This window comes from Camelina sativa, chromosome 16 (genome assembly GCF_000633955.1).
Source record: "Camelina sativa cultivar DH55 chromosome 16, Cs, whole genome shotgun sequence".
In the NCBI taxonomy this organism is placed as follows: domain Eukaryota; kingdom Viridiplantae; phylum Streptophyta; class Magnoliopsida; order Brassicales; family Brassicaceae; genus Camelina; species Camelina sativa.
The window spans coordinates 28584442-28610341 of NC_025700.1; the positions used below are offsets into that span (position 1 = coordinate 28584442).

General features: G+C 35.0%; 5 protein-coding genes and 2 pseudogenes across 7 annotated transcripts in view; 3 read left to right on the plus strand and 4 right to left on the minus strand.

Moving 5' to 3' along the window:
* LOC104753039 (mitogen-activated protein kinase kinase kinase YODA) overlaps positions 1-793 on the minus strand; it is a 7509-nt gene extending 6716 nt beyond the window's left edge. For all 3 annotated transcript variants that reach the window (XM_019238204.1, XM_010475317.1, XM_019238203.1), the window contains exon 1: positions 445-793. The gene's annotated coding sequence lies outside the window, so the exon portion shown is untranslated. The remainder of the gene's footprint in view (positions 1-444) is intronic.
* LOC104753040 (cytochrome P450 86A7-like) lies at positions 4705-6506 on the minus strand. Its single transcript, XM_010475318.1, has one exon. It carries the CDS (start codon positions 6428-6430, stop codon positions 4829-4831), a length of 1602 nt encoding a protein of 533 aa, XP_010473620.1. The 5' UTR covers positions 6431-6506; the 3' UTR covers positions 4705-4828.
* Positions 8449-9927, minus strand: LOC104754166 (MATH domain and coiled-coil domain-containing protein At2g42470-like). The gene is made up of 4 exons (XM_010476306.1): positions 9821-9927; positions 9241-9401; positions 8931-9139; positions 8449-8856 (listed from the first exon to the last, which is right to left on the minus strand). Exons 1-4 carry the CDS (start codon positions 9925-9927, stop codon positions 8449-8451), a joined length of 885 nt encoding a protein of 294 aa, XP_010474608.1.
* On the minus strand, positions 12471-14180 carry LOC104753041 (uncharacterized protein At1g76660-like). The gene is made up of 2 exons (XM_010475319.1): positions 14019-14180; positions 12471-13843 (listed from the first exon to the last, which is right to left on the minus strand). The coding sequence occupies exons 1-2, from the start codon at positions 14124-14126 to the stop codon at positions 12854-12856; spliced, it is 1098 nt and encodes a 365-aa protein (XP_010473621.1). The 5' UTR covers positions 14127-14180; the 3' UTR covers positions 12471-12853.
* On the plus strand, positions 17078-20125 carry LOC104753043 (annotated as a pseudogene).
* Positions 20123-24045, plus strand: LOC104753042 (annotated as a pseudogene).
* Positions 24412-25669, plus strand: LOC104753044. Its single transcript, XM_010475320.2, has 3 exons — positions 24412-24588; positions 24966-25184; positions 25321-25669. The coding sequence occupies exons 1-3, from the start codon at positions 24493-24495 to the stop codon at positions 25393-25395; spliced, it is 390 nt and encodes a 129-aa protein (XP_010473622.1). The 5' UTR covers positions 24412-24492; the 3' UTR covers positions 25396-25669.

The window sequence follows — 25900 nt, forward strand, 5'->3', positions numbered from 1 at the left end:
AAAAAAAAAAAAAAAAAAAAAAATCACCCAAATCCAAAAATCTAACAAGAAGACAAACCCCGAGTTCAAGCAAATTCTTAAATAGCATGATACCAAAAGAGTATTATCTCCAGATTAATATAGCGATACGTTACAAGTATTTCAAAAAAATCAATGTGATCATCTTCAAGCTAAGGTACACAACAAGTTCCATTTTGGCAACAGTAAACTTGAAATCTCCACCTCACAAACAGATCTACACAGAACAGAATCCATTTGTACCTACCTAGAAAACTCCAGAAACAAACAAACGAAAACCCTAAGCTAGAACTACAAAAATTGCTCAAATCGACACATACATAGAAAAATCAGAGGATTAACATAGACGCAGACCCAAAGCATGTTTCAATTTCATGGAGAAAGCTTAATCGAAGACCTAAATTACTTGAGGAAAACAAAAATTACCAGATTCAGCAGCTTGAGAAATGGAATCAAATCTCCAGCGAGCTCAGAGACTCTCTCAATCGAGAATCGCAAAGACAACAACAAACAGTAAAGCGTTTCAGATCCCTAAAATCGTAAGCTAACAAGTGAGGCTATGCAAAGTATAAAAGAGTTTTAAAAGAGCTTCCTCTCTCACTAACAGTGAACTGAGTTTAGTGACACACACACAGAGAGAGGAAGAGATAACGAAGACGAAGAAGACGAAGAGGCTGAGAGAGAGAGAGAATAAGAACTAGAGAGAGAAAGAAGGAGAGAGAGCGCGTTTGAAGAAAGCATTCACTCTTTCAGATTTCCTTCTTTGGTGCGTTAATCTCTTTGTAGTAATATGTTTTACCTAATTAAAGATTGCTAATACTAATATAACCGATAATTTAATTATTTAATATCCTGTTTTAGCTTTTTTATTTCTTCTGGAAAAAGACAGAGCTTATAAAAAAAATAAAAAAAAATTATTGAAAAGACAGAGCTCCGATTTTATTCTGATTTTTTTCTTGTTTATTTTGTTTACCGTATATATATATGAAGGAAAAAAAAGTTTTGAAAACTAGTAAGAAATACTTATAAAGTCTTGATCACTGGACTAATTAAGCTAATGACTAATAATGAGTATCTTTATCTTTTTTTGTTTCTTAGTTGTCTGATTGATAAAAAAAAAACGAATAAGATTTATTTAGTAACACTCAAATTTGAGAATTATTTCCTTGATTTATGCTTAGTTTGGTGAGTTTTAGTACTTTATTTATAGTAATATTTTCAAATAAGGGAACAATGTGAAATAATTCCAATTCATTGGGTGTTAACTGGACAAAAAAATACTATAGTTGATGGATTCGAACATAAACTAAATTATCACTTTTTGCTAATTGCATCATTTAATCAAGAAGTGAAACTTGAGAATTAGAAGAAGAAGAAGAAGAAAAATTAGTTAAGTGACAAGAGGGGATGCATCATGTGTTCTCTACTAACACGTCACCTAATCGATCTTAACGGTTAGATTGAGAGATAATGATGTCACACGTTAGGCTATTTTTGTGAGACGCGTTGTTATTGATTTGTCAATGTTAAAAAAGCACATAATCAAAATGTAGTATAACATCCCAATGATACTCTCACTTAAACAAATAAGGTGCGTGTATAAACACGTAATATACAAAAACATTTTTTTTTTATGCATGCACCAACAGATTTGTGAAGATTATATTAGGAGAATACAATATCAAAGTATTTGAAGATATGATTCTGTTCGAATACTATAGTTTCAAAAAATAGTATATTGTATCCAAACCTAAATTTTTAACTGTTCGTCATTCAATGATTATACACAATATATCTTTTATTTATTTTTTCCTTTGAAGATAGGCAGCTCTATATCGTGTTTTTTTCTATGTATTAATTTTATCATACATAACGTATAAAAAGATATGATTAGTACTGACGACACATTGTAAGTGATGATATATAATTAGGGGTAACCGAGAAAATACCTTATTTACAATAATACATTTTTCTTAATTTTTAATTTATTAGTTATGAAAATGATCATTTAAAAAAATAAAAATGTTTGTTTTGTGTTTTTCTGTCACACCTGATTAATATTTTATTTTTTGATATTGTTAAATTCGCTCCACCCATTGCGGAACGGTTTTAAAAGCATAGATTTAGTCGTTACTAATTATTAACTTTTAATCATGTGATAATAATAAAAATATAGGTACATTACAAATTATAGCTTTTATGTATTTAACTCATAAATATGATGTAATGACCAAATTAAAATAAGAAATCTTGATCTTTTACATTTTCTTATATTGTTATATACCTAAACCTTTTTTTAAAAAGATGTTCAGCTCTATCATGATTTTTTCCTATTGATTATGATCATGTATTTACTTAGATATATAACATAAATTACATTGTAATCGATTATATATAATTAGAGGAAACTTGAAAAAACCTTATTTTACAATATATCTTTCTTGATTTTTTGTATTTATTATTTATGAGATAATAATCATTTAAATATTTTAAAAGAATGATTATTCTATATTTTTGTGCCGTATTTAATTATTATTAAGACCGTTTCGCGCTGTGTGGAATGGTCTCTATTTAAAACTACAAATTAGTTCTATTAGAGTTTTAGTCTGTTATATTTTTGTTTTTATTAAAACCGTTTCGTGCTGTGCGGAATGGTCTGTGTCCGAAACCACAAATTTAGTCAATATTAATTTATTATTTTACAACAATCATATATAATTATTAACATTAAAATATGTAATGATAAAAAAATTAGATATAGTTGGATTATAAACTATAGTATTTTACATATTTAACTCGGACAGATGATGCAACGACAATATTTAAACTAGATGATCTTGATCACTTTTTGATACTGCTATACACTAAAAATTCTAAAACCGTTAATGTGGAAGAGTGTGAATTATTATTATGTGATGCTACTTGGGAGTTCGGACGTCTAATATATGTAACTAATGTATAAAACCATTGCATGTCAATGTCATATTCACGTGTTTGGACGAGCATCTTAACTTAGAACATTCAAATTGGGTGGTTTCATTGCTTGGCACCGTTGACCTTATGCGTTTTCTTCCAGTTTGACCTCGAACCTTGAGACAAAAAAACTAGTAATTTATACTTACACTACAAGAAAAATTAGTAAGTAATAAATACAAAACATTTGACTTTCAACATTAGATGAAAGTGAATTCTTCTAAATGAATTCTTCTTTTAACATTTGATGCATTTACCACAGTTTGCTTACTTTCAACATTAGATACACTTATTATTTTCACATATCTATCTAAAGAACCTCTTTATGGTCATCTACAACAACAAAAATCTGTATAGATCTGAATGCTTAGTAGTGATTTGTTGTTGTTACCCATGCTGGTCTTTAATATGGATGTAGGTGCAGCTAATCAGCATGATTACATGCGTCAGATGGAGTTTGGAGATGTCTACAACTATATTAGACCAGTGGAGGATAATAATTTGGTTTTCTAGAAAGTTGTGTTATGTTCTTAGATTATCTTTTATTAATTGTTGGTAAAGAAAACAACATGAGTTTTTTTAATCTCTAGAAGTTTTTTGTCTAATGGTTTTATCAAAAGTTAATTAATAATACTTTTATAGTTTGTAGTATGTGGTAGATGTAATAGGATCAGAAAGAATTGTCAATGGTAGAATCGTTTATGTAATAATTCTCATAATTTGTATTAAATAATAAATCACAACAATAAAAAAAAACAAAGTTTAAGTATCTAAATTTACATCATGAGTAACCAAAATAAATTATAATTATAACACTTTCAATTTTGTATTAAGCGAATTAGAAAATATCATTTTGCATTTAATTACCTATGTAAACGATTTTTTTTCTATTTGGTTCGATTGAACTGATCTTGTACTTTATTGACAAAAAAAAATAGAAAAAATGCCAAGATCGATTTATCATCACATTAAACAAAATTTAACATTCATTTTTTAAGATAATCTTTGTTAAATCAAAACGGTTTACATGAATTTTTAAACATTTTCTACTTCAAATATTATTCAATAAGAACATTTAAAATTTAATTAAATGTTAAAAAATTATAATACCTGAAAAGTTGTTAAATTTATTGAAACCAAAATATTAGACCAAAAAGAAGAAATCATACATCCGGTTAGTTATTCAACGTATTAATATTTAACAACATTAGAATTATTTTAAAGATATATATACCACACAAAATTCAGTTTTAGTTAGAATTCCGGTTTGTATAAGAAAGAAACAAATTCAAAACTAAGAAACCAAATCAAGTCAGTTTATTTGAACCAAAAGGAACTAGAAATTTGTCTGCTCGATCATTCAAAATGAATTATAAAACACGTTTTTGGTTAAAAACCAAATCACAGATCAGTCAACTTTATGACATGTTCTCCTGAAATACACAAAGCACATATAATTAGTAACGCTTTACTTACAGTATATATATATATAATAATGTTTTATAGAGATTGCAATTAACAACTCTTTAAATATCCCACTTAATTTAAGTAACGCACCTAACCGTCACCATTGATTTATTTAGTATTTCCCCAGATCAATTCTATCCGCTGTTTAGTCTTTTTAATAACAAAATTGAACTTTTTAATTGTGTGTTATATATTTCAAGAACGTTCTAGGAGTTTATCATCATGTTCGTATTTTAAGAAAGAAAAAGATGTAAGACAGTTTTATTATCAATATATATAAAACAATAAACAAGAATCACAAATATACGTGTTTTCATTTGCTTACAACAATAATAAAGTTACTATAAATCAGCACCATCGTCCACGTTACTTATGCCACACCAGCTACCGACTTAACTTCACCGTATGTACTCATCTCATTCACCATTTTCTCCACCGTCGAAGTCAAATCTCTTTTATGCACATCCATTTTAAGACCGTACTTCATGAACAACGTCAACGACATCTTCTGCTCGACTCGGTGTCCTGAAGCTACCGTAAGCCGATGCCGGAGCAAAATCGAAGCAGTAATCGATTTCATCTGCAAATAAGCTAGGTCTTTGCCTAGACAAATCCGTGGACCAGCATTGAACGCTACAAATTTGTATTGGTTGCATATATCTTCCCGGTTTTCGTCTAACCATCTTTCCGGTTTAAACTCGAGACAATCTTCACCCCAAATAAATTTCATACGCCCGACCGAGTATATCGAATATGTAACGTTAGATCCCGATGGAACAAATGTTCCGTCTGGTAAAACATCGTTGGCAACAACGAATTTTGAATCTTCCGGTACCGATGGATATAGCCTTAGTGTTTCGGACAATGCCGCTTTTAAGTAAATCATCTGGTCAATTTCCTCGAAAGTCAACGGCTCGTCGGTCATCTTCGACACATTGGTGCCACGCGTCTTGATCAAAACGGTGCAGATCTCATTTATGATTTTTTCTTCGACTCGTGGGTTAAGACTGACCAACCAGAAGAACCAACTCATAGCAACCGATGATGTGTCCCTTCCGGCTAGGATAAAATTGAGCGCCACGAATTTAAGATACTTATCCGAGTAGGATTCCTTTTTCTTCATGAACCGTGACAGTAGATCATCATGGTTTGATCCATCTTGTTGCTTACTCAGCAACTCGAGCTTACGTGTATTAATGATCTCCGATAAGTAATCATCTATGTGGCTGATGCTTCGGCTCATATCATCCTCCAAGCCGAGCCGAAGCCATTTTCTTATCTTCCAAACAAACTCCGGCATGATAAACCGTTGGAGTGTGGCTTCAGTGGCTCCATCAAAAGCCACCGCGAATCCATTCTCAGGAAACTCTAGAGAGAGCGTTCGCGGATCTTTGCCGAACGTTAAGCCGCAAATGTTATCGAAAGTGAGCCGTAAAAGAACGTCTTGGAGATCGATCGGCTCGGCTCGACTCATAGATGATTCGAGAATCGGCACGAGACGGTTCTTGATGGCTCGATCAACCCAACGAGCCATGGCTTGGCGAAGCGTACGGGTGGTGAATTCCAATGCGGCGGTCTTCCGTTGAAATCTCCACGTGTCGCCATCCGAATTAAAGATACCATCTCCTAACAGATCGTGGAAGACCGAATGCCAGCTAGGACCCTTGGGGTAGTTATCGAACCGGGTTTTTAGTATATGCTCCAAATTCTTGGGGTCACACGTGACAGTCACGTGACCTTGTTTCTTAGCCAAGAACGGGATCGGGAATATGCACGTCTGGTACGTGCCGCCGCACTTGCGGAGGTTATCGGCGATGAAGTCGTGCATGCGGTGAGCGTTCGTGATGAGTGCGGGAAGACTGCCCAGTAAAGGCCAGACACGTGGACCTTTGCATGAACGGCGTATAGAAACGAACCATATAAGGTAGGTTACGATGACGGTAAGGATGATCACAGCCATCGACCCATCCATTTTAGTGATATTTTAACTTTTGATATTTTAGTGTGTGGAGTTGAGGTGAGAGCAGAGAATATATAAAAAGAGAACAAGTGTGTGTCGAATGGACGGTGAGGATATAATCGTATTAATTGTTTTATAGACTTTTTTTATAAAATGAAATGTGAAAAGAAATCTAAAAAAGTATGAGCAATTAATAAGGCAATTAAAGTTTGTTGTTGATAATTCTTCCCAACCAAAAATGTTGACGTATAGTTGCAACTTGCAATGCATGTCATGTGTTTGTGTTGTGTAGTGTTATATGTTTGTGATCATTGTGTGTTTATTATAATCTAATATTGTATACATATTAATTCACCTACACTGTATCAGCGTTTTAATTTCTTCATTTATGACTTTGTCTCCATAATCATCTTCCTAATTAAACACATGATTTTGTTCAGGCGAAAATTGTTTTAAGGAACAAGCTAGTACTTTATCCTTCAATCAATCGGTCTATTATAATGTATAATAGAGTAAGTTCACTAGTAATTAATCTTTTATATTTACTCATAGCTTGCTTTCCAATTGAAACTTATAATCATCTTTCTGATCAATGAGTTAAATTTGAGTTTGTAAGCTAGCTACTAGATTAACAGTTTCAAGTGCTTATGATATCATGTCCAGTGTGTTGGATGAGACATATGTTGTTGATGGGACAAGTTGACATTTTTTCATAAGTTATAAGTTATAACTTATAACCATATGTATTGACAATTGTGAGAAATATATATACTTATAAAAAGATACATCAGTGACAACTATAATATGTCAACATAAATTAATGGTAACCTACATCTTAAGGGGCCAATGCCATTAGAGTGCCACTTAAGTTGGTGAGCCAAAAAAATCTTTATGACTAAATAATATAATAACAAATAAAAATAGCAATAATATGATACATATATGATATATCATATAATTCCTACTTTTGTTTTTTGGCAAAATATAATTCCCACGCGTAATCCGGATAAATTCTGTCGACCTATAACATTTCCTCCACAAGAACACAATAATTGAGAAAAAAGGTTAATAAAACAAAACTTCGTGTTTTGATAATTGACAATAATTAAAAGTTCAATGTACTCGTTTACTAGACTTCATGACTCCATTCTAAAATGTTATAAACAAAACACGTTTAAATTGTAATATTTTGAAGAAAAGAAATGCAGTAAATTTGTAAAACAGCACCATATATATATAATCATAAAAAGTCACGTTACAGTATAATCCAATTGACATAAAATTAGTAAATGCTCTAAATCATATACTATATTTTTGTTGGCTATGAATGATAGATAACAGTTGACAAAAAAAAAAATGATAGATAACAATACTATTGACTATTGAGACTTAACGAAAGCGGCACTTCAACTTAAAAAATACGGCATTAATTGGGTTTAAAAGTGGGGGTCCTTGTTTCTTTTTCAATCTTTATACATCTGTCTTTCACATTATCCGACATATTTAACCTTTGTGCTTTTTGCTGATTAATTAACTTTGTCATCGCTGTAAAAAATACTTAAATTAATTGTCGTTCACTAATCTTGATGTTTAAGAACAAGTAATTAGTATGGATACTTGAGATTAAATTGACAGCATATAGAACAATGAGCCTTAAATCGATTGTTCCGTACGTACTGAGAAGCTCCATCCGTCAGATCATCAGGATCTGATCAAAGTGATATAACTTGTGCCTCTTGCGGTTCATGGCGACTATATAAAGAGTTCGTTTTTTAGTTGTTAAAGTGTACTATGCTTGAAGTTCAAGTTATATAACTCTTTATTACAAAGGAAAGATCAATGCTGAAGAAATCATTTATTAGGAAATCAGCTAAGTCGTTTCCAAAACGAAATGGAAAACTGACTTAACTCGGTGCATGCTACTGTATATAGGGTCAAATAATTTCAAATTAATTGGTTTCACCTAAATTTTACTAAAATAAGAATTTGAATATTGTTCACACAAAATAAAAAAGAAACATACTTGAAGTTTAGAGTGTTTTGACAATATTGTTCTTGTTATGCTCATCTTTGAGATTCGACACTGTATGCTCCAATGATAAAATTTGCTCCTGGTTAAGTTCAACTTTGAGATTCTTGATGAGTTTTATGAGTTCTTGGACTCGAGAACCATCAGCATTTGCGGTCTTCCTCTCTATGCAAACCTCATCAAGCTTTATCTTCAACCAGTCTAGGTTGAAACCCGCTTCTGTTAGCTCGATAAAATCGCTCTGAGCGTTGTTTAGCTCAGTGTCAGTGATGCTATGCAGAGGCTTCTTCAGTGTCTCGATTAGACCGAGGAGGATATTCATGTATGCTGTCTTCAGTAGTTGGTTCTTTGGTTTGAAATGCACTGCAACGTTTGGGTGTTCCACGAAAATCCAACTCACTGAAGTCACCTGTAGACGAGATAAATATGTACCAGAGTCGAAAATAATAAACCTTGTAAGTTACAAGTTGTAACCATATCTACCTGAGAACAAAGAACTTGGAAACCGTTGACATATAACATCTCATTCCCAGTTACAGATCCTTCATCATCAACTTGAGCTACTTTAACTTGGACATTCAAGATGAGTTTATTATTCTCCAAAAAGCCTTTTTCGTGAAGTTTTTCAAGAGGCAAGGCCTTTGGCCAACCCATTTGTGAGATCTCAGCGCAGAACAATTGGTCAAACGGTTCTGTAGTAAGACAAAACCAGAAAGATTATAATTAATTTTATAATTTCTTCAACAATAATATATCATACAAGATATATAAGATTGAAGTAGTAGTAAATTGCCATCTTTTCTGTAGAGCTCTTGGCCTGATTGATTCAGTAGGGCGATGGAAAAAGCAGCTCTTCTTTTCCATCCAAACCGGAGTGATTCAGGATCCGCAACGCAGAGGTACATAGACAAGTGATCATCAATGTGATCTCCTTTGGGATGAACCTTAACATACCTGAAAGAAGCACATATATTCAAATGAAGGAAGAAAATATATGCTGAAGATACTGGAATGAAGATTCAAAGGCTTACGGATCAAACAAGACTAACCTAGAGGATCCTCTTAATTACACGACGAATATAAAAACGATTCAAGAGGAGTTTGCTAGGGTTAGCCGTTCAAGCAAAAACATATATTCAAAAGATTTTTCTTCGAAGTCGGAGATCAATATTATATAAGAGGAGATTAGGGTAGTCTATTCGTTCTTAGGTTAGAAATCTTGGATGTCAAATCTTAAGTTTTTGAATATTCAAAGTTGTAAGAGTTGTAACTTTTTGATTCCAAGTCCATCTGCTTTCTTAGTTACGTTGTATATGTTGAATCTAATTAACGATGAGTTAAAAATCAAAAACACATAATATTTTTCCTTTTACCATTCGCAACCGCCGCTTAAAAAGTTTTGTGTTCTAATCACAGATTCCTTCTCGGAGAAGTTATCCATCTCAAACGTAAAACTCGTCTGCTTATGATCCAGATCCATATCTCTTGAGAAAAAAAGGACACTTTTCTTTTCTTAGCCTTTGTTACTCGTGGAGACAAAGGCGACTTTGATATGACCCTGCACCCATAAACCGGCATATTTATAAACCTTTTCTAAATCTACTATACAAAAGAAATAAGGAAATTTGCTGTAAAAAAAGAAAGAGATATGGGAGCCTTTAAAACTAAATATTATCCTCCTCCTAATAAGGTAACGAGAGTTAAACCTACAAGGTTTAGTTAGGTTTTAGGGGATTGTTGACTCTGGTTTATTAACTCTCCAATTGCATACTGGTTTAGGTGGGATTATTTGAACCAAAAGTGCGTATAAACCTGACCGGTTTATCGATTTGGTGATAAAAGATGATATTAACTGTCTTGAGTTTTCTTGCATGTCATGGTTGAATTTAAGATGACAAATAAGAAGAAACTTTCACAGTTTCACTACCTACCTTTCTGCTATAAATCTCACTTTTTATTGCCTCTAACAATTTTTTTTTTTTTTGGTTTAAAACAAACCTATATATAGTCACAACACAATACACAAAATATCAAATATCTTCATACTTTAAAGCTAAACAATGTACCTAAACAAGAAACACATTAGAAGCTTCATTCTCACTTTCAACTGTGTGCGATATACAATGGGACAGTGTGGGCACATCTATCCTTGAGAAGATGAGGGAAAACGGATTCAACGGTTAGATGAAAGAAAAATTTATAGGTTTGTGTGTGTTTAATTTAAAGAGTGACTTTGTTTAAGTTTTGTGATGTAGATTTTTCTTAAAACATATAAAGTAATTGCGATTATACTAGATTTGCATGGTGTCTAAAAATCAAAACTCGTAAAAAATAAAAGAAAAAACAAATTTCTTCATGCTCTTGTATTAGAGAGATCAGCAAAGAAAAAAAAAATTTAAAGAAAGGTAATATCTTCAAAGTGTTCTGATGCCATATAAACACGACAATCACCATTCTTTCCAATTCCATAACGACGCCTGAACTCTTCATTATCTGCAATTCCTTCAAGCCTAACCCTTCTGATGCCTTGGCTTGTTACATTATAATAGAGAATGTAGAAAGGTTCAAGTTTGCTTGACAACAATTGTGGAGCCAGAATGATCTCGCCTGTTTTATTGCTGCCTATGAAGGAATACGAACGTATCTTACTAGGACAAAACCAAGGCGACCACCAAAACTGACATGTTATCTTTGACCATTCATGTTTTTCAACATTGTCTAGTATCCATAATCTAATCATGGGGTTATTATAAAAATCGGCTGTGTCAACAAAGGTTAACTTCCCTTTGTAGTTCATCAAGTCTGCACCATGGTCCCACTTTTCCTTAATCAAAGGTGGATTGATCAAACTAATCTTCTCAAACCTAACATCAAAACAAACTATAACCTTATCCCTATTATTTGGTCTTATAGCACCGTAATAGACAATTCCGTCGATGCATATTCCTTTCGTTGAAGGACAATAAGGCTCGGTATTAATTGTCTTTGATTTCCCGCCATGAAAGGTTTTTAGTATCACCTCTTCTTAGTGTTAAAACCTTGTGCTCTAGATCACCAAAATCACCCCGAGAAAACATCATGCACAATGCTTTGTATTGATCACCCACCGGATCGTATCCCAAGTATTTAAAAGTTAACTTATTATTATCTCCAGGTTCTGGTAATGTTACAATTTGTCTCGTGGTAGGGTTACATATCAAGAACCGACCTTGATGTGAGCAACATATAAAGCCATGAACCAAAGTACCTCGTGTGTAGAAATAATTAAACGTGGAAGCTATTGTCATGTCGAGATTAGCTACCAAAGTTGAAGAAGACTTTTGCTCCCCCTCTCTTGAAGCTGAGAAGAAGAACAAACGCTTCTCAGTATTTCCACTGATGAATTCACCGTTCTTGAAAGTGATTAGTAGGCGTGGACCTCGACTCAAAGACCTAGAGAAGAAGGAATCGATGAATCTTTGACTTCGGATGATCGAAAACCACAATTTAGATAAGAATTGGAACTTCATAAGAGATTTGCCGGGCAATCTACCAAGAATCTCCAACGTCATATCATCAGGGATCGAATCTGAATAATGATCACTTGTACCGTTACATTCTCGTCCCTTGAGTTTCATGGCGACGAAAGAGTTTGTTTTCTTATTTTTAACGTGTGTGCTTCAAGTTGGTTGGTTATATGAGACTTGAGAGCATAAGTCAAGGCTTTAAGAGAATAAAAAAAACGAATAGGAAGGCCTTGATTGAGTTTCGGTTTTTGGTGTTTCCCTTGTATCTAGGGATTAGTACATAATTAGATTCTAAAATTTTAGATACAAGGGATACAAATCACTTATAAGTACATAATTAGATATTAGTCAAAACTGAAAAAAATTTGTCCAAAAAAAAAAAAGTCAAATTTATATTTTGATTTTTATCAATATAGATAACTTTTATTTTATTTTCGACAGCATCAATATAGCTAAATTGTTATTATTGAGTTCTTCGGACTGCGAATTTTCATTTTTTTAAAAAAACAGAAGTACAGAACTAGAAGTCTAAAACTGTCATATCTATAGAATTATTGGAATTTCTCTGAAGAAAAAAGATTAAATGTTATTTACAAATGCGATCAAATGTGTATGCACAAAAACAAAAACAAAAACTACATAGAGACAAGCCATATACAACAACGAACATAACAACGCCAAATATTTATTACAAAACCAAAAGAGAGACCAGAACAGAACCATCTAAAAAATTCTATATAGTAGAGAAACATCATACGTACTAATGTAAAATCAAACGAAACTAAATAAGATTACTAGTTAAGTTTTCGTTCTTGAATCCTGACCAAGTTCTTTGTGTGTCCGAATCGGATTTCTAAAATTTTTAGAATCTATATAATAACTAAAATCCTCAGATGAAGGTTAGCTAAGTGTACCTGACTGCATCACAGGGAAGAAAGACCAATCGTTGCTGTTCTTCGGCGAAGATCTATGTTCATCAACGGTCATATGTTTCTCATCCGTGCCGAAATTGAACTCCTTGTTCGACCCGAGAGACGAATGATTCATTGCTTCTGGATCCGATGATGATGTAGATGATGCTTCAGGGAACGTTGTTCTTAGCTTCTGATCCACGCATCTAATGACATGATCCGCATCAAGATCGAACGAAACCGGTTTATGCGGTCTCACAATCTTCTGCTCTTTTGTAACAGTCTTCTTTGGACAATGCAATGTACCAGGACTCAACAGCATTGGAGGATCAGAGACTTGGAAGTGAGGGAACAGCGCGGTTTCTCCATCGGGGAAAGGAGAAGTTGGACCAGAACCGGACACAACAGAGCTAGGGGAAATAAGCTGACCAACAAGTGGACTACCAGGAGGAAGTTGATAAAACTGAAACTCATAACTAGACGACATTGGGAACTTATTATGACAGTCTTGATGGTTGGAGTTAAACAGCTGAGCGAAAGGCACTTCCGGTGAAGAAGGTGTTGTAGTGGTTAAGTAGATAGATGAGTCATCAAGAAGAGGAGGTGTGATGGGAGCTGAAGATGGTTCAGTAGTGTAAGTTGAGAAAACCGGAGGAGAAACCAATTGAGGTTCGTGAGCGTAAGGTCCAATGGCGAAGATCGAAGGACGGTTGTTACAAGGCAAAGGACTAAAAGAGACGATTCCAACAGGTGATTGTGTAGCTGAAGGTGGCTCTGATTGGAAAAACGAAGCTGGAGATGAAGGTGGTGCTATAAAAGGAAGTGTTGTGATAACCGAACGATAACCGGAATTAGACGTCGAATTTGAAGAGATTGATACCGGTTCAGGAACAAGAACCGAGTTTCCTATTCGGTTTCTTTGTCTCGAAGATCTGAAACATTTCAACAGACTCCATCGATTCCACCATTTTCTCTTCTTCTGTTTTCCCAAAAAAAAAAAAAAAAAAAAAAATTCAAAATCAAGATTCGAGAATTCGTAAATCACAGAAACTTAAAATTAGGTTCTATAAAAATCTAGTCTGATTATTTTCCATAGTAATCGATTTTTGCATACAAAGTGTTCGATCTAATGCGTAAGAGAAGAGAAGACTCACATGAATCGGAGAAGATTGATGAAGACGATCGTCAGAGGAAGCGATAGCAGAAGCAGCTGCGTTTATAGTATCCAACACGTTGTTTCCACCACTAGCACCGCTTCTCATCTTTTTTCTCTCTGTTTTTTTTTTTTTTTTTTTTTTTTTTTTTTTTTTTTTTTTAAAAAAANATTTTTCTCAAGTAAATAAATCACACAAAACTTCTTCTTCTTCAACAATCAAAATCAGAAAGAAGAAAAAACATTTACAAATAATAGCGACACGTAAACCCGAAATTTCTGGGAATTATTATGGTATCTCCTTCATATGTATATATATATATGTGTGTTCGTGTGTGTCAAGACGAAGGTTTGAGGTCAAAACACGGCAAAGACAAAGACAAAGGTGTGCCACTATTTACTCTTTCTTCGTAAATGTATTCCATCGTTAAGGGTAGATTCGTCCATTACTAAACTTGCAAAGAATTTGACTATTTTTTTTTATTTTGTTTTGAAAATATTAATTTATCTACTAATCCAACTTTAAGATTTTTCATTTTTTTTTATGGAACTTTGTTTGTCAAATTATTTCGTCGTTTTTGACGAGATTAGTAAATTAAGCTATTCTTAATACGAAAAGAAGATATTTTTTTTGAAGGGAAAAAGAGTTTCAAGATATTTTCAATTAGAAAAACAGGAAAATGAGGAAACTGCAAAGAGAAAGGTGACACAGAAGCGCACGTGTGGTGTGAGAAGAATCGAATCTATCTCTCTTTTAGTTTTTAGGTTTCTCGTGTGCACTACATTAGGTGTGGGGCTAATCTAAGTAATACTATAATAATTTCAACTCCTTATTTTTTTTTTTATATAGATTAATGAATTTTAAAACTTACAACAAAATTTCAACTTGTATTGCACGGTGGCTTGACTTTTATATATATTTGGGTCTTAAAGTATTTACTTTGCTTTTATCCCATACCCAACTGATAATAAAGCGACCTTTTCAGTTTTGGTGAAATAAATAATTATGCAAACAATAATTACAGATTTACAGTAGTTTTTGGCTCCTTATAATTTAATTTTGTAGATAATACTACTACTATACAAAACTGTGGTAGCTACTTTGTTAGAAAAATAACCAAAAAGGGGAAAAATTATTATTGAAGCATTTACACAAAAAAGGGAAGACTGGCATAGGTAATGTGATTTAATTTTACAATAGTAGTGTTTAGCTGTCACCAATTAAAATCAATAAACTCTCTAATAAAGACAAACTTGAATTTTGATATTTCTGAAGGAAAAAAAAAACTAGAAATTTGAAATCTAGAGAGTTAGGAGTTAGAAGATTTAAATCTAAAGAGTTTAAAATGTAGAAAATATGAAAAAAAAAGTAAATAGAAATTTATAAGGTTTATTGGCCAAGTTTAAGGATACATTTGTCATGTTGTTCTTTTTTTTTTTTTGATAGAGATTGATAAGCATTTTACCTACTTTTGAGATATTCATCTTTTAAAAATGTTTTTCTTAAGAACGTTCGGAATCGCCTTCTCACCATCAGTGGAGGTTACCTTCTTCAACCCTGGTTCGTAGCTAGACTCAACTAGACTCAACTGAGACTATTGGTTTGGCACCAGTTTTCCTTGTATTTATTTTTGAAAAGTAACACACAAGCTATGTAAAACGTTTTTTTCTTTCTCTCTTTTGAATAAAATTTAACATTAAATCAAAAAAAAAAACGTTTTTTTTTAATAACTACTCATATTTATCTGGTAATACTTTAATCAAGTTCATAGAGTCCATTTTACTAAATTGAAATATTTTGTAATAAATTATTTAGTTTGGTTTTTTTATCAGGAAATTAAATATTGTAACTTTGGGAATTAGATATAAGTCGTTTTCTGAATTGAAAACAAAAGAGAGTCTCGTCGTTAAAGTTTAAAACACATTATTATCCATTTAAAATAAAATAGAAGAACACTATAAATTATAAAATTTGTGAAACCATAACTTTGGATTATTAGGACCTGTCGGAAGTTCAATGAGTTAGGTCATCAACCCCACTTCCGAACTCATGCTTTGACACGTGTCACCAACCAACTTTGCACTCATAGATTTTAGTATTTTTCCTAACAAATCTAAAAAAGACAATTTTGTGCAAGATTAATTACTACGAAATGAGGGTTTTAAGTGGGAAAATTACTATACAGTATTTACTAGTGAAAGCTGGATGAAAAAGAAGAATTACGTGAGATTTCTTCCAAAGTAAAAAAAAAACCGAACCAAAAAACAATTTTGATAGAACTGATTTGTTTTCCTTTTTATTTGTTTCCAAATTTTAACTCTCGATTTTATAAGATTTTGTATCAAAAACAGTGACAAGACCCCGTAAATAAGTGGAAACTCTAAACAATTTTCCGAGATATAACTTGCAAAATATATATCGAGTTCCAATTCACTCTTTTGCATATACTAGAATACCACTAAAGCCTTCTCTAGTTTTCGTTTTTAAAAAGTCCCGTCTAACAACATGTTGTATGTCATACTACTGGGAAACACACCACCAGAAAGGCAGAAAGCAACTGTTTGAAAACATCCTCGGCGTTATCACATCTCCAGCTTGAAATAACTCTTGGATAAGAGTGCTGTAAGTGACTGTATTACAATATCCATTTATAAGAGTAAGTCACAACATTTGGGAGACAACCCTTGCTAAGTGCTAACCATCAAATTAAAGATATGCTTGGCCTCCTCAAAATGTTGTTTTTTAGTGAATATATGTCGCAGAATCTTGCTAACTCATAGTTTTCTAGTGAATATATGTCGCAGAATCTTCAAAATGCAGCAGTAACATATTTTTAATCTCCCTTAACATATAGTATTTTTTTCCAAAAAGGACCACCACTTAAAACTTAAGAGACCCATATGTAAAGTTGTAGATGTTTTTAAACGATTTAAAGTCTTGTATATTATTATTTTACAATTTTGAAGTTTCGTCTGTCACATTCATATAACGCGGTTGCCTAATTACGCGGAAGCTTCCTTTTTGTATTTCAGCTTCCCGAAATAACACATTCAAAGTAGTATCTGATTTTTTACCTATCTTCCATCTCGTTTATCCCATTTCCATCTATCTCAGCATGTCTCTCATGGCTTCTCTTTCTTCTTCTTTCAAGTCTCGCAACTACAAATTCAAAGTATTCTCAAGCTTCCACGGTCCCGACGTCCGTAAAACATTTCTCAGTCACTTGCGACAACAGTTTTAAGGCAACGGGATAGCTATGTTTGATGATGAAAAGATTAAGAGAGGCGGAGAACTCTCTCCTTCCCTCAAAAGAGCTATAAGAGAGTCTAAGATCTCGATCGTGATTCTCTCCCAAAAATATGCTTCGTCAAGCTGGTGTTTGGATGAACTGTTGGAGATATTGGATTCCAGAAGAGCTATGGGACAGATAGTGATGACCGTCTTCTATGGAGTGGAGCCATCCGATGTGCGTAAACAGACTGGAGATTTCGGGATCGCTTTTGATGAAACTTGTGCGAATAAGACGGACAAGGAAAGACAAGAATGGAGCAAAGCTTTGACTGATGTGAGCAACATTGCTGGAGAAGACTTCAAGAAATGGTTTGTCTTCAATCAATCTGTGTTTTAAATTTCTTACGTCTTATTAAGTGCTAATCAAATGCTGTCACTTTGGCTATTTGATTGAAATGGTGCTTTTCTTTTCTTTGTATTTTGTCAGGGATAATGAAGCGAACATGATCAAGAAGATTGCAAGGGATGTTTCTGATAAACTTAACGACACACCATCAAAGGATTTTGAAGACATGGTGGGACTTGAAGCTCACTTGAAGAATATACAGGCTTTGTTACATTTAGATAATGAAGATGAAGCTATGATAGTTGGTATCTCTGGTACTGCAGGCATCGGTAAGACTACCATTGCAAGAGCTTTGATGAGCCTACTCTCTCATAGGTTTCAGCTTACATGTTTTATGGACCTCAGTGGAAGCAATCATAGTGGTTTTCACGATTATGGACTGCAGTTGCGGTTACAAGAACAACTTCTTTCAGAGGTTTTGAATCAAGTTGGTACGAGGATATGCCATTTAGGAGTGTTACAACAAAGGCTAAGCGACCTGAGAGTGCTTATCATTCTTGATGATGTGAATGATGTAAAGCAATTAAAGGCTTTGGCTAAGGAAACTAATTGGTTTGGTCCTGGAAGTAAAATTGTAGTAACCACAGAAAACAAAGATCTCCTGCAGCAACGTGGCATCAACAATACGTACCATGTGGAATTGCCATCTGATGAAGAAGCTCTTGAAATCTTATGCCAATATGCTTTTGAACGAAGCTCTCCACCTCATGGTTTTAAGCAGCTTGCAACAAGAATGGCTTACCTATGTGGTTACCTCCCACTGGGTCTCTGTGTGATGGGTTCGACTATATTTGGGAAGAAGCAGGAAGAGTGGGAATGTGTAATGCAGAGGCTAGAAACTAATCCTGGTCGAGAAATCGATGACGTATTAAGAGTCAGCTATGAAAGGTTACATGAAAATGATCAAATGCTATTTCTCTAAATTGCAGTTTTCTTCAACAACCGCGATTGCGATCTGGTGGAAGCCATGCTTGCTGATGATGGTAGCTGCGATGTCAAAAACTGGTTGGAAGTCCTAGTAAACAAATCTCTGATAGAGATAGATCCTGAGGGATACTTCAGCAGGTGGGGGGCATTGATCAAGCCAGTCGTAGTGATACACAAGTTACTACAACAAGTGGGTAAACAAGCCATTCGTAGACAGGAGCCTTGGAAACGGCAAATTGATACTGATAGAACAATGCATATACCTGAGGAGATGGAGTTTCCACCACGTCTAAGGTTACTTGAGTGGTTGGCATACCCAAGCAAGTGTCTTCCTCGGACATTTAATCCAGAATATCTTGTCGAGCTCTATTTGGATGTAGCCCGCAGCTCGAGAAGCTATGGGAAGGAAGGAAGGTTGGTGTTATATATATACAATATACAGTAGTTAAGAAAACATTTAAAGTTTTTTTTTTAATTCTCTTCAAAGTTTATATGATGCTTGTTCTCACTGTGTACAAAATTCAGGCCCTTAAGAATCTCAAGTATATGGATTTGTCTTGGTCCAAGAAATTGAAGGAGCTCCCGGATCTTTCAAACGCTACAAATCTGGAGAGATTGCGAGAGTTTGGTAGAGATTCCATCCACTTTTTCTCATCTTCATAAACTACAGGAGTTGAATATGCGCAATTGCATAAACTTACAAGACATACCACAACACATGAACTTGGCATCCCTTGAAGAAGTGGACATGACCGGATGCTCAAGATTGAGAAAATTTCCAGTTATTTCAACGCACATCAAAGATCTGTGCATGTCAGACAACCCAGAGTTAGACCAAGTAAACAAGATCCCGTCGTGGTACTGGTGTCGTCTTGAGAATCTCTAAATAAGCAGCAGCAGTGGAAATCTCAAGGGATTGACACGTCTCCCGAATAGTGTCAGACGTCTATCCCTAAATGGTTCTGGTATTGAAAGGATTCCAGATTGCGTCAAAGCTCTTCATCAGCTAGAAAAACTTTATATACGTGACTGCAGAAGACTCACGTCATTGCCAGAGCTCCCTAGTTCGCTCAAGTAGCTCAGGGCAGAAAATTGTGAATCACTGGAGACATTATTAAGCCCTTTTTATACACTCCAGAAGCGCGCCTCTATTTCATCAACTGCTTCAAACTGGGTGGAGAAGCACGGAGACATGACCTCAGGCATGGTCTGCGTCGTGATTTCCCCTAAAACCAAAGAAACCCCACAAAAATATATTATTCTTCCAAGCTGCTATGTCGCATCAACGGCAAGTGCCAGGAGTTCAGCATACTCGAAGCCTCCGCATGTCGAAGAGAGCATCTTTTCATATTTCACTCTGGCTTGCTATACATCGACCCCTCTGAAGCAGGCACGGAGACGATGGTGTTCGAATTCAACAGCAAAATCCACGGCTACGAGATCACTGAATGTGGTGTCAGGATCTTGATGCCACAAAGCATCAAAAATGATTTGATTGCCTATAGATGAAAACGAAGACCCTGCAATTGGCATAAGGATTACATATTCGCTACACTGGCCCGATTACCTATTCTCTGACGATTCCGATGAACAAAACAATCTCTTCGCCGTCGACCTCCGCGCATCGTCTCCTCTCCTCGGTTAGGCTTCAGGTACAACAATCTCAGTCTCAGGAGATGATAAATTGCAAAACCCTCTAATACAAATTGATAAACCGAAACCGGAAGGTAAAGTTCCGGTTTAATAACGCCAAGCTGGTTTAGTAACACAAAATTAAACCATTAAATTATTGGGACTTCTCTTTCTCAAAGTCAAAACTTAAGAGTCAATGGTGAAGGACGCGTTTTCCAATTCCTCCATCGTTCATGATGTCTGTGAACTTCAACTTTACTCGCTACTCGAGTCTCTCTGTCTCTCATGGCTTCTTCTTCCTCTGCTTCGCCTCGCACCTGGGGATACCGCGTCTTCACGAGCTTCCACGGACCAGACGTCCGTAAAACCTTTCTCAGTCATTTACGCAAACAGTTTATGTGCAATGGGATTACGATGTTCGACGATCAAGGGATCGAGAGAGGCCAAACCATTTCCCCTGAACTCATACGAGGAATTAGGGAATCGAGGATCTCGATCGTAGTGCTCTCGAAAAACTACGCTTCATCCAGTTGGTGTTTGGATGAGCTGTTGCAGATTATGAAGTGCAAGGAAGATATTGGGCAAATAGTGATGACTGTCTTCTACGGAGTAGATCCATCTGATGTTCGCAAACAGACCGGAGATATCTGGAAAGTTTTCAAGAAAACTTGTGGTGGTAAAACGGAGGAGAAGAGGCGAAGATGGAGCCAAGCTCTCAACGATGTGGGTAACATAGCCGGAGAACACTTCCTAAACTGGTTAGTTTTGGAATCTGGTAAATTTTCATATTGAATCTGCAAATTCAAATTTCACATAAAGATTTGCTTTTTTTTTTTTTTTTTCTATTGTTAGGGATAATGAATCGAAGATGATTGGAAAAATTGCTAGAGATATTTCAAACAAACTGAACACTACAATCTCTAGAGATTTTGAAGGCATGGTGGGTATTGAAACACACCTGGAGAAAATACAGTCTTTGTTACATTTAGATGATGAAGATGAAGCTATGTTTTTTGGAATCTGGGGTCCTGCAGGTATTGGTAAGACTACCATTGCTAAAGCTTTGCAGAACTTGATGTCTGATAGGTTTCAGCTTACATGTTTCATGGAGAATGTTAGGGGAAGCTATAATAGCAGTCTTGACGAGTATGGTTTGAAGTCGCAGTTACAAGGGCAACTCCTTTCCAAGATTTTAAACCAAAATGATATGAGGATAGACCATTTTAGTGCAATACAGGAAAGGCTATGCGACCAAAAAGTGCTTATCATTCTTGATGATGTGGACCATCTGGAGCAACTTGAAGCTTTGGCTAATGAAACTTATTGGTTTGGTCTTGGGAGTAGGATTATCATAGCCACGGAAGATCAAGAAATTTTTGAGCAATGTGGTATCAAGAATACCTACTATGTGGATTTTCCAACTCCAAAAGAAGCTCGTGAGATCGTTTGTAGATATGCTTTTAGACAGAGCACTCCACAAGATGGTTTTGAAGATCTTTCCGAAAGAGTAACAAAGCTTTGCAGCAACCTTCCATTGGGTCTCCAGGTCATGGGTTCATCTTTACGCGGAAAGAAAGAAGTTGACTGGGAAGATACACTGCATAGGCTAGAAAATAGCTTTTATCCAGTTGATCGAAAAATCGAGAGGGTACTAAGAGTTGGATATGACAGTTTACATGAGCAAGATCAATTGCTATTTCTCCTCATTGCATTCTTCTTCAACTACAAAGACGATGATCATGTGAAAGCAATGCTTGCTGATGATAACTTGAATGTCAGACTCAGTTTAAAAACCCTCGAGGATAAATCTCTTATACAAAGATCGACCGAAGGAAATATAGTGATGCACAAGTTACTACAACAAGTGGGAAGAAATGCGGTTAACCAAGAGACTTGGAAACGCAAAATCTTAATTGATGCTGATAAGATTCGTGATGTCCTCGAAACAGATTCTGTAAGTTCTTTTTCTTCTTATAAATATATCCCGTTAAATCTAGTCATATGCAAAAGACTCACAGAACCTAACCTTATTGTGCTAACTTTTATATCTTTTGGTACTGATCAGGGTTGTGCAAGTGTGATGGGCATATCTTTTAATGTTTCGGCAATCCCCAACGGCGTATATATAAGCGCAAAAGCTTTTCAAAATATGCGTAATCTTCGATTTCTAAGCATCTACGAGACAAGACGTGATATAAACCTTAGAGTGATTGTACCTGAGGACATGGATTTTCCAAATCGTTTAAGGTTTTTACATTGGGAGGTATATCCAGGAAAGTGTCTTCCTTCTACATTTAGGCCAGAATATCTTGTGGAACTCAACTTGCAAAATAACAAGCTAGAGACGCTTTGGGAAGGAATTCAGGTTGGTTTCGAATATTTGCTTAAATTTTGGATATTTGAAGTATGTACTTTCATATGTTGATGATCTTCTTTTGTTGTGTCGTTTTGTAACCAGCCTCTTACAAGTCTCAACAAGTTGGAATTGTGTGGGTCCTTGAGTTTGAAGGAACTCCCAGATCTTTCGAATGCTACAAATCTCAAGAGACTAGATATAACTGGTTGCTGGAGTTTGGTAGAGATTCCTTCATCTGTTGGAAATCTTCATAAACTAGAAGAGTTGGAGATGAATTTATGTTTACAGCTGCAAGTTGTTCCGACTCACTTCAACTTAGCATCTCTTAAATCACTCAGGATGTTGGGATGCTGGCAGTTGAGGCAATTTCCAGGTATTTCAACGAACATCACATCACTCATAATAGGAGACACAATGTTAGAAGCAATGCTTGAATCAATTAGGCTTTGGTCTCGCCTTGAGACTCTCAGTATATATGGCAGTGTCATTACATATAATTTTTCGGCAATAACGTCAATAGAGAGAACGGGCACAGATAGAGAGGATTCCTGATTGCATCAAAGATCTCCCTGTGTTAAAATCGCTTTACATAGGTGGCTGTCCAAAACTTGTATCACTGCCAGAGCTCCCTGGCTCACTCAGGAGACTAACAGTAGAAACTTGTGAATCACTCCAGACCGTATCTTTTTCTATTGACTCTCCAATTGTGGGTTTCATTTTTCCCAACTGCTTCAATTTGGGTGAAGAAGCACGGAAAGTGATGACACAGAAAGCAGGTCAGATGAGAGCATACTTACCAGGAAGGAAAGTACCTGCGGAGTTCTTGCACCGAGCTATAGGAAATTCCTTGACCATCCGTTCATCTTTCTGCTCCATATTTAGGATTTGCGTCGTGGTTTCTCCTACAGTAGAGATGAAAGAAGAATACGTTGCTTTACTGTGTCGCATACGCATAAACGGTTGCCCCAATGAGGATAACTTGTTTAAGGCACAGCTCCGTAAAGTCCAAGCGGAACATCTATATATGATACACATTGAGCTTCTTGAGGAAGACGGGTGGCTTGAACAGGATAACGAGGTGTTGTTCAAATTCATGACCTCATCCCAGGAGCTCGACATTATTGAATGTGGTATCCAGATATTGACAGACGAAACCAACAGAAACATATGCAGCACTGGATGCTATGAATCCAGACCAGAGGAAGAGTCTGTATATGACGATGAAAGTCTCTCTGATAGGAGCAATGAGTTTGATGCACCCAAAGTAATCATCTTTGAGGATTTTGCTAAGTTTCTCTCTTTAATTTTTTGTTTTCCTTTTAAATAAATAAACATTAACACTTTGACAGTGTGATTCTGTTGCATTAAAACTAGCTCTTGACATCAACAGATTCTATTGTATTATAGCCATTGATTTGAGAACCAATATTCTATTGTTTGGATATTTCAAAAAAATAAAGAAAATTAATGACCAACAGATTCTTCTTTTGAGCTATAGGATTTGATCAATCATATTTGTTTTGAATATCCGTTATAGCTCTAGGATTTTATTGCACGAAAATTTTGGTCGTAGGTTAATATTTTAAATTTCCGAAAGCTAAACATGATTAGAAGATAAAAGAAAAAAAAAATTACTCTGAAAAAGATTTGTAAAACATGATTAGAAGATATTTAGGTCTCTTAGTTATTTATTATAGACTTGGTCTTGGATTTGTAGTTATAAAAAATAATAAGTTGATTTCGTAATTTGTCGAAAGCTTGGGGTTTATATTACAAATTAATGAATCCACCGACTTCGCCCTAAGCATTAACTATATATATATATATATATATATATAAGTAGCGTCAAATCCGCCGTTAGCCTTCGTGATTGCATATTGTCATATTGATCACCGTGACAAATCAGAGAGGAGAAGAGAATAATGGCTAGCAGAACTCTGAGGTATCGTGAAGCGTTACCCGATGAATATGAAAGAACCTCCGATTTCCTAACCTGCGCTTCTTGCGACGTGCGAGTGGTAGATTCCTTGTCTTTCACGTCTGAAACAATCTTTGTTTTTCGTTATTTTTATTTTTATTTTTGTGTTTCAATTGCTCATGAAGAAGATTTTCAGATCTCTATCTCTTATTTAGTCTCTTGCTCGTTATTGTTCTGTTTGGAGTGATTAACTTGGTAAATAATCAATCTTCTAGGTTTAGGATTAATTCGTCGGAGCTTTTTTTGGTGTGAAATAAGAGGAGAAGTAGTGAGGTCGTCTTGGTTAGTTATGTAAAACATTAACATAGCAGGTTATAATAAATAATGAGTTGGAAAGTCATTATAGCGGCTGATTTTGATAGCTTGTATTGCTAATTATATTAGCCTAGTGATATTGATTGTTATTCTTATATGCAGATCGGATTTGTAGTGGATAATGAATCTGATCAAGATAGTTTGAACCAACAAGGCACTGTGGCTCCTAGTGGTTTACTATCACAGCAGCAGAATCGACTCTCAGCTATGGACCTTGGCGCAGTCATTTCAACCCAAGAGCTTGGTGGTTCAAGCACCAGTGGGAGCAACGAAGCATCTTCTTCGTCCAATATTCCAATCATCTGCATATATTGCCGAGAGGTAGCTTCCTGTCTTGTTCTTTTTTTGGCGTTTTGGAAGAGGATCTTGCTTGTTGATGTTCTGTTTTGAGTTTTTAACTTGGTTCTGATAGCTTGTATCCAAGTCTAGTTATATTGGTTGTTATTCTTTTATGCAGACCGGGGCTGCAGCTGATACAGTGATACTATTCGGAGACGACCAAGACCAATCATACGGGATGGTCCTTTGGTGAGAGAAAGGGATCTTAGAGAATGGGAACTTAGACGCGCCAAGTGTCCATTCCCCATCGGCTGGGCAAGTCTGTTGCCAGCTGGTGTCCATTCCCCAGCCAGAACATAAATACTCAATGAAGCTAGATGCCAAGAGACCAAACTTGCTAGCTCTATCTACTTAATTATAACAAATCTTAATTATGCATAAAGGATGGAAAGACGCTAGTTTTAGTGTTTTAGATTTTCATGGTCTCTCTATAACTCTTTTTAATATTTAATATCCACCTCTTTTTATAGGACCAAACTTCATATTAATTTTGTTTTTCTACATAAATGAAAGAGTAAATACAGTATATACAAAATCATCTATTCACGAAAAAAGGAAATAAAGACAGCTTTCTTAGATTGTTACTCCCTCAGTATATACAAAATCATCTATTCACTAAAAAAGAAAATAAAGACAGCTTTCTTAGTCAGCTTTTTTTTTTTTTTTTTTTCGTTTAGTTGTAAAAATTAAATCCTTTA